The sequence below is a fragment of the Vespa velutina genome, chromosome 10, assembly GCF_912470025.1.
Source record: "Vespa velutina chromosome 10, iVesVel2.1, whole genome shotgun sequence".
In the NCBI taxonomy this organism is placed as follows: Eukaryota; Metazoa; Arthropoda; class Insecta; order Hymenoptera; family Vespidae; genus Vespa; species Vespa velutina.
Window position 1 is genome coordinate 5,166,010 of NC_062197.1, and position 10,000 is coordinate 5,176,009.

General features: G+C 31.1%; 1 protein-coding gene across 18 annotated transcripts in view; it reads right to left on the reverse strand.

The window, feature by feature from the left end:
* The window catches only part of LOC124952291 (whirlin), an 85,039-nt gene that overhangs the window by 57,549 nt on the left and 17,490 nt on the right, over positions 1–10,000 (reverse strand). For 16 of the 18 annotated variants that reach the window (XM_047501899.1, XM_047501907.1, XM_047501897.1 and 13 more), the window contains exons 2-3: positions 907–1,257; positions 1–142 (exon numbers count right to left, since the gene is read on the reverse strand). The exon at positions 1–142 is cut by the window's left edge. In XM_047501899.1, the coding sequence (XP_047357855.1) occupies positions 1–142; positions 907–1,229 (465 nt within the window). In that variant the 5' untranslated portion in view covers positions 1,230–1,257. Of the gene's footprint in view, positions 143–906; positions 1,258–5,849; positions 5,946–10,000 lie in introns of all 18 variants that reach the window. The other 2 variants (XM_047501900.1, XM_047501898.1) reach the window with 1 other exon arrangement.

A 10,000-nucleotide genomic window follows, 5' to 3' on the forward strand; every position in this document is an offset into this window, starting at 1 on the left:
TTGTTGAGATTGTTGTTGAGACTGTTGTTGACCCTGTTGAGAAGAACTCGTACTTCTCACGGCGGCCACGCTGGCTGGACTCGAGGCAGGTGTCCTTCGTTCACCTTGACGTCTTTCCGCTGGTACACCATTACCGAACAACCTGATATTTCGTTAAACGTAATTGCTCGGGGTTAATTTGGAAATGGAAATATTTTGTTTTTCTTTTATGCTATTAATTTAACAGAAATAAAATCCTCCTCAAAAGCCATTGAAAAATATTTGTAAACGGGGTGAGATATCGAAATGGGAGTAAAATCGAAAATGGGAGGAAAAAAAAAAAGAAAAAAGAAATAAACAGAAACTTTTCACTTTATAAACTTGTGTGTGCATGCGTGTGACTTCAAAGGAAACGAGCTCTCTACTGCCAGAGCTACCACTTCAAATACATATCTACTACACCTATGTACGTGCATGCTCGTTACTATGAAATATTCCTTTGTGATTCCTAAAGCGAGAATCGCATCGCTTAACCTCCTTTATACGATTCTACCACGTTATCTTCTCAGTTAAATCGAAATAAACCGTAACAGGTAATTATCTTATCATATTAGGAGATTAAGGTCGGCCTGTTCTCCAGAAAAAAAAAAAAATATATATAGAAAAATGTCAACAAGAAATGATACGTCAAGAGAACATTACCTTTTACCAATATGCAATATGTCTCAAATACTCGGACAAGGACAACGCGAATTGATTCTTTTTTTTTCTCTTCCCAATCTAATCCCCCCATCCCACCCACCCCCCAGTCCGCTCCCGCAATATAAATTCAAATTATCACTCTGTCCTATGGATATCGTTTGAAATGAAAAATTAGAAAAAAGAAAAAGAAAAACGTTATAGAAATTACTTTAAATATAATCGAACCTGAGTACTTGTTCTGGTGAAATAGCACCAGTACCGGAAGTCGCATGAGTTCGATGCCTATAAGGTGTCGTATGAGAAGAGTGATGATGAGGAGCACTGGGTGGTCTTTCGACAATGGTATAACTGGTGCCAGGCGGGCTATAATATCCTCTGTGTTGACCGGCATGGTGCCTGCTATTTGGTTCAAGATCCTCAGCTTCGTAACAACCTCCGGTACCGCTTCTCAGAAAGTGAGAATTACTTCGTAGAAAATGAGAACCGCTACCACCACCCCACTGCAACTCCTGCAATTCCGAGCCGTAGTCCTCCGTACTGCTGGCCATTCCTTACACCACCTCCGAACGGTCAGATCTGGAAAATTAAACGAATCTGAATTGATTTACTATTTTTAACAAGAAAAAAACAAAAAAGAAAGAAAGAAAGAAGAAACCCCAAACAAATCAAAAAAAAAAAAAAGAAGAAGAAGAAGAAGAAGAAAAAGAGTTTCAATGAAAATTTAACGAAACGATCGAATTCATTCATTTGAAATTTTATAAAAGATTTCCCCCCCACCCTTGGTTTTTGTTTCTTTTTTTTTATTTTTTTTTCTTTTTTTTAGCCTCCAGATATCTTTTTTATCGTTCATAATTTTATTATGTTGTAATAATGATGTAGTAATGGTTTTATCCTTAACATTATGAAAATATAATGAGTAAAATGCTGTGCGGGAATTTTATAATGGCGAATATAATGATAATTCGTATGGGAGAAAAAAATTGCGAGGACAAAACTATGGGATGTTTTGTTTTTCATTTTCTTTTTTTCTCTTTCTTTTTTCTTTTCTTTACTTTTCCAAAAAAAAAATTACCTACTTAAGATTTTTATCAAGCATATACAATAGACTTGGTTTATATATGTATACACGCGATATATTCAAATATTAAACGCGCGCAAAAAAAAAAAAAAAAAAAAAAAAAGAAATGTTCTCAGACGGAATGTTTTATAATATCAAAGGGGAACGGCATCACAGTGATGATTATTTGACTTTGCGATAACCTTGGAGAGTCCTCCGAAAGTCACGTTTAAATTTTTATATAAAACTCCCACTCATTATTTTGAAGCAATTTTTTCTTAATTTTTTTCAAATACTTACAAGTAATTATAAGTTAGGTGTATAAATTTAAAACGAATGTATACCAATAAATACGAATTATCAATTTATAACTTACGAATATTATTTAAATTTTATTATATCATATTTATTTATGCGATCAAATAAAATATATTTTTGTTTTTCTTTTCCTTTTTTTTTTTCTTTTTTTTTTTTTTTTTTTTGTTTCTTTTTTTTATTTTCTTACACTTTTTCTTTCTACATCACACACAAGTCGATTAATTTCACGAAACTAAAATCGTTTATCGATACGTTCCTTTCGCGAATATAAATCGATTATTTTATCACTATCCTATCCTTTCTAAAATCTTTAGTTACGTTTAAAGGAATTATCGACGAGAGCACCCTTAAAGTGATATAACAGGGATGGATGAAGGGGTGAGGAGGAAGACGCCTACGCGGCTCTCAATGTCGGTTATACGACCTAAATTTCAAAGATACCTTCACTATCGATCGAGATTCTCATAAATTAGTCAGGACCAAATATTCCTGAGGGATAAGGAGCGATAGGATTTCTATACAAATGATATGTCATTCTATGTAATAAATGTCTTATCGTTATAGAAAAAAAGATAAATTTTTCTTTTAAAGGCAACATTTGAAGATCCTTTATATAACCATTGAACAAATATGAAAATCCAAATGTTACATAAGTTTTTACTTTCTTGGAAAAACAAAAGAGTTAATCGTGAAAAATAAAGTCCACTTCGAGACGATTCTACAAAACGTAATATTTTTACTCATTTAAAAATATTATTTGAGAAACGAAATCTTCGTACGTCCTTTGAACAGATGAAAAACACTTGTATTAATGTTGGAAATAAAAATCTTCAAGTGGTCAATAAAACTTCATAGACATTTTCATCGATAACTATTTCTTTAGCTCTTTCTAAATTATTCTCCAATCGTTCTAATTATTTTAAATCATAATCGTATTGTAGACATTTTAAAACTATAAAATTATCAATTATATATAAAATGAAACGATATAAATATCACTACTCCCATTTGATTTGTTTTTTTCTATCGAAAGATATCAAAATAATTTTTTTGTTTGATTTTTGTTTTTTTTTTCTTTTTTGTTTTTCTTTTTTTCTTTTTTTTTTTCTTTTTATACGTTCATCGAAAAGAATTTACATCGCGATAGTTAAAAAAATAACCTAAGTCGTCACGTTTAAAAAGTTTTAAACGATGGGTTGCATTAAAGCGTGGCGAACATCCGTGCAAGCGAGTGGCCATTTTGTCAAGCCGGTCCCCGCCTGGATCGATAAGCTTTGCTTTTAAAAGATTTATGGAGTCAGCGACGCGACGGGAAACGATTATACGCTCGATCGCATCATAGGGCTGGTGGTAAGGTAGATAAAGGGAAAGAAATACTCATGGAAACTCGATTTTCCATTTAAACGAAGACATAACGTATCTAACGTTATCATGCTTTTAAAAAGATTCTCATTAAATGGCACAAAATAATTTTCAAGGGGGGGGGGGGGGGGGGGGGGGAAGGAGAGTCTCTATCCTTTACGATACTATTCAACTTTCAAGTTATGAGTAAAACATTTTCATTTCACAGACATCGATCACAGTTCTCTGATCTATGCAGATCGAATGATCAAACTCTGTGGTTAATTTATAAGCAACACGTTAATTCATCTTTCTTTCTCTCTATCTCTGCGTATATATATATATATATATATATATATATCATATTCATTTAACAATAAAACTCCCTGTATTAATCAATATAATAATAAGATTATTATAACGTGTTCTTAATAAGATTTTTATTCAATTATTAAATAATAGATTTTGATCGATATTATCTAAAAAAAATATATATATGTTACAAAACCTTTCGTTCAATTTTCTCCTGAACTATTTTCTTCCTCTATTTTTATTTATTTATTTATTTATTTTTTCTTTTTCTATTTTTTTTTTTTTTTTTTTTTTTTTTTTTTTTTTTTTTTTTTTTTTTCATAAAACCCCTATCATTGAAAGCATTCATTAAAAATACATGAATAACTACGATATTTTGATGAGTTACGATATTTATGCGCAAAATATACTAGTGTCGTATTTATTCGGCATTTAAATCGAAATGGTATGTAACGTTATGTAACTGGTTATGCTCCAAACAGAAATATGGAAATTTGTTAAAATCTTTCGGATGAAATCAATTTTGTTTTATTTAATTTCAAAAAAATATGAGGGCTCTTTTTTATATTTTTCTTTTCTTTTTCTTTCTTACTCTCTTAAAATTAACAATCTAAATAGATAGATCTCGATCAGATTAATGATAAAATTTATTTATATAAATCAGAATAATCGATTATTATTTTTATATAATTTAAATATAATTTTATTCGAAAGAATATGTGTATTATTTTTAATCAATAATTTTTAGTTATCCGTTAATGATTTATCCTTCCCCGGAGAACTATCTATCCATCTTTTATTTTTAAAAACTATACCAACGTATATTTTATAATCTTCAAGAGACTCATAGTTAATTCTATCAAGTAGCCTGATTAAATAACAATGTCAGACAAATATAGAAGATAAATGAGAAAATCACAATCGAGTTCCTTTCAATTTTGCTGAGTTCGCAAAGAGATATATCTTGTTGAATATTATCTTGATGAAGAACTACAACTTTAAGAGTCATTAATGAAGTTTATCTCTATGTATATATTTTTCCGATCGATTAAATTTACTTCTTTAAATCATGCGAAACCTGGATCATAATATTTAGAAATTAATATAAATTGATCTATGTAAATAAATCTCTGTATAATATATTACGTATGTAAGTATAAATTACGTATAAATTAATATCATAATTTTCTATTAAATTTTCAATAAAGGACATCAATAAAAACATGATGTCTTTTTTTACTTTGCTACAAAACGTTATATATCGATCAAACCCCATTGTATACGAAGTTAAAGGTCAATCTAATACTAGGGAACACAGGTCCCTTGATTTATGCGATACTTTTTATACCATATGTTAAGCGAATTAATGTTACGCTATCAGAAAATATATTCTTCTATAACATAATCATTATTGAATTTACTTTCTTATCGATAAAACCTAAAGTCCGATGAAAACGAGAGCTCCCATTGACTTTTTCGTTAATAAAAACAGACAAATTTTATTACTTCGTATTAACGATACCGAGAAAGACAACGAATAAAAATTTATTTTGATTCTAATAGAATTTCATAAATTTTCTCGTTTATATTTATTTTTCGTTTATTTGTTTGTTCGTTTGTTGTTATGAACCTACGTTAAAAAAAAAATATATTTTTTGCAACTATCATTGGCCTTCCTCCACGTAATACATATACTTTCTCTTTCTTCTTTTTTTTTCTCCTCGTGCCAGCAGATCTCGCACATACTAGTTTTATTCTCGTAAAATGAGGAAAAAAAGGTCAAAGAAAAAAAAAAAGGAACCCAAAAAAAAAAAGCTGCACGGAACAAACAAAACGGACGAATCAAGAGACGTAGTGGATATTTTTGGAGTGGAGGGATGATGGATGGACATATTGACGTATAAATATCCAGTACAGGAAAAAAAAAAAAAGAAGAAGAAAAGAAGAAAAAGAAAAGTCACGAAGATAAAATCGAAGTTTACTACGATCGAAATAATAACGAATTAAGGGAATCACTTCTATAAAGAGAAAGAAGAAGAAGAAGAAAAAGAAGAAGAAGAAAAAAAAAATGCAAAAGGGTGGTAAGAGAGCAATCAAGCGTGTTTCCCTTTCCTTGATTCTCGAGGTAGTCTGACCTGACCTTGACACTGACGAGATGAGAGAACGAGGAAGGTAGCTTGTTTGCCGGCGGGGGTTGGTCGTGTTGGAAGTTGCCCCTGGACGCTCCTAGGGGTTGCTGGAGGAGAACGTAGAAAGAAAGATAGAGATAGATAGAGATAGAAAGAGAAACAGAAAGAGAGAGAGAGAGAGAGTGAGTGAGAATGTAGGAAGAAAAGGCACGATACTACATAGTGTCGGTGTGAAGGTGCCTTCGGAGGAAGCAGAGATGTGCCGCGTGTATTCCGTTGTGCGAGAGTGGGCCGATCAATACTGCAGAACTCCTCTGAAGCTGGAAGCTTCTCATTCAGGAACGAATCCCTCTCGTCCTCTTAAATCTCTCAGACATAAGATATAACTAACAACAGAACATTCGCCTGTCATCTTACGACAATTAAACGAACGAACGAACGAACAAACGAATTCAATGAACAAACATACGAAAAGAACGAAGAAGCTTTCCGATCATCGAAATATCAAACATTATATTGAAACTTAATAAAGAAAGATTTGATTTAATTTAATATTTAAAGAAAAAGAACAAAAATTTATTTCGATCTAATGAATGATAATGATGATCGATATAATCGACAACGAGGAATGACGATCTGTTAATTCGATTAATAATAGATCGTTTTTCTTTTTTTTTTTTTTTTTTTAATTTAACAAAATAAAACGTTTTATCGTCGCTTATTATCAATGAAATATTTTTATATTAAATTTTAAGTATTTGATCGTATAGTAATTATAATATATATATATATATTTTTTTTTTTTTTTCAAAATGATCTATGTAAGAGATAGGATTCTTTTTTTTTCCTTAATTTTTTTTTCTTTATTTCTTTTTTTTTTCTTTTTTTTTTTTTGATGTAAACCCTACTGGGTAATAAGTAACCTTGTTAAGATTTAATTAAAAAGTACTGTAATTCTGCTTATAAACCGAAACAAATTCATCTATTCCGTCGTCGTCGTCGTCGTCGTCGTCGTCGTCGTCGTCGTCGTCGTCGTCGTTATCATCGCACTTTAATTGAGGAAACATGATCATGATATATAATTCGAATAAATAAGAACGGATACAAATTAGCAGCTAGATCTTTAGTCGTAGATCATTAATATAATACAATCCTTCCTAGCTGTATAATTTTAGCTAGTTCACTTTAAACATCTATGTCGTTTAATGGACGAGGATCTCGATCAATGATCAACGATTAAAGCAACGAAATGCTTAAAAGAGTACTACGATGGCAAAGTTGCTTATACTACTAACAGCAAGAGATGGCTCTTAAAATATTTATCCCCTGAGTGCTACTCTTCCATAAGTGTCCTAACACCGTCTACTTTTACAAGATAAAAAGCTTACTTTATTTTCTTTTTTTATTTCTCCTTCCATCTTTTTTTTTCTCTTTCTCTCTTTTTCTGTTTCTCTTTCTTTTTCGAATCTAATCGTAAGAAAGAAATCATGTAAAAACGAAGAAATAAATAATATCCTTTTAACTTTTTTTTTATTTTTTTTTTTTTCTTTTTTTTTTTTTACACGCTCATATGAAACCATTATTTCGAGATAATATTATATATTTCAGTCACGTAATTAAAAAGTTTTCATCATTGATTTTATCATAGAAAAAAAATCAATCTTAAATAAATTTTAAGTCCATACGGGACAGGTAGTCTACATATATACACGTAAATATATATATATATGTGTGTGTGTGTGTGTGTGTGTGTGTGTGTGTGTACGTAGGTACCTACAAACGTATGTAGGTACCACATGGACGCTCGCCAAAGTTCAGAGTCAAGGTAAAGTCGCGTGCGATCGAGCTTGAAATTATTATCCCTGAGATAAGCGTGCAAAGGTCAACGTAACGTACTTTTTTCCTATCCTTTTCTTTTTATTCTTCCTTCCCTTCTTCCTTCACTTCTTTTTCTTCTTTTTCTTCTTTTTCTTTCTCAAACCGATTAAATTGACACGTCCATCGATAATGATGGAAACTTCGCAAGAATTACGACGATTATAAAAGAACGTCTGATTCGCAATAAATGATTTTCTAAGTATTACTTTTGAGATGTATTTCAATTTTTACCTACGTACATTATAATCAAAGAAAAAAGAAAAAAGGAAAAAGGATAAAAAATAAATTCCTTTTTTTTACCATATATATCAATTTATAGATGTCATGTATATACTCGGAATAATCATGTCCGCGTTATGCATTACCGTTCACTATTACTGTATTCCATTATGACATTGATTATAAGACAAAAGTTATGAAAATAAATTATCTCTTTCTCTCTCTCTCTCTCTCTCTCTCTCTCTCTCTCTCTCTCTCTCTCTCTCTCTCTCTCTCTCTCTCTCTATTTTTCTTTACTTCCTTATACAGCATTGTGACGTAAAGAACGTTCGCGAGAGCGTGGGCGTAAACCGTGCAATTTTCACCTCGTTCCATGATATTCCATTGATCGAATTACCTCTCCGGTTAGGCTACCGACACCTTAACGCCCACGTTGACGTCAGAAGCCTTCTATTTTCCCCTCGCAAGGCGGGATGAATGAATATCGAGGTTACTACTCGATATAGATCTTAATAAATTTCAACATAATCCACATTGCCGGTAATTCGATCATTCTATATCGCAATAAATCAGAAATATCTACGATGAAATGCGCAACATAACTTTCTAACGAATTACAAATGATTTAATATTTATTTATTCAGTACCTGCTTGTTAAACGTGCCATCAATTATATCCCACGTAATATACGCGAGAAAATGAAACCATTGTTTTCTCTTCCTAATTCTCTCTCTCTCTTTCTCTCTCTCTCTCTCTCTCTCTCTATATATATATATATATATATATGTATGTATGTATCATTTTACGTATCTCTAACTTAGTAAAACTTTTAATAGCAATGTTAAGAATAATAATAATAATAATAATAATAATAAAAAGAAAGTTATCGGTACGTCATCTGCGTTTATTTGTATTACGGTGGCGTGGATATTAACGTGAAAACAAAGAGCAAACAAAAAACAAGAAAAAAGCAAGAAAGAAAGAAAAAAGAAAAATACACGCCTACAAACAAAACGTGTGTGTCTGTGTGTGTGTGTGTGTGTGTGTGTGTGTATATAAATTAGAGTAAAACACGAATTTCTCTATGTTTTAAAGCTCAAATAGATCGATCGTGAAAAGAGAAAGAGATAGAGATGTGAACGTATTTCCTTTCAACTCCTCCCTACTCATTTCTGGGTAACATAAAAATATCTGTGTTGAATTAATGTCCGATAACGGTGACGAGGGAACAATGATAATACGTATTTTGAGCTTGACGATCGAAAATAAATAAATAAAAATCTTGGAATGAACGTGACGTTACTTTAACGATGAATTTATAAAGGGAAAAAAGGGAACTCGAGGTGTGGAAAGTACGGAAGTATGCGTTAGATCAACAAATCATATCTCATTAAAGGGAAGATTAACGAATACGCTACGAATTGCATTCTTTCTATTACAAAATCAAAAATTATAGTGCAAACATGGTTACGTTTCTGGAATAATGTTTTTCCTATAGAATTTAAATAAAGACCAATTAATCGATTACATTCTTATTATTCGATCTTCGATTCAAATATAATCGATGTTCCATTTGAGAAGACAAACGCTAAGGATTATTCATTTAAAGAAAAAGAAAAAAAAAAGAACAAAAAAAAAAAAACAAATAAATAAAAAGACGAAAAAAATTAATTTCTCTTAATATTTTTATATTATTAATTTCATTTAATTTCTAATAATTATTCCTTCCGAAGCGGAAGAAGAGGAGGGGGTGAAGAGGAGGAAAAGTGGTATTATAACGAAAAACCAAAGATTATGAAATTTTCGAACTCTTAAATGAATGACGTCGTTGTCGTCACCTCTTTCCCTTTGCTCCCAACCCTTCCTCTTTCGCCTCTACAACCCCCACTCGTTCACCCTTCCATTCTCCTTTTCCCGATTCTTTGTATACCGCGTGAAAGTATGACACATCAGCGATTAGAAGAAGATAAGTGAATAAGATATGTTTAGCATGACCGTTAGAAAAAATTAAAAAAAAAAAAGAAAAGAAAAAAAAAAAAAAAGAAAGAAAAAAATAATAAACAAA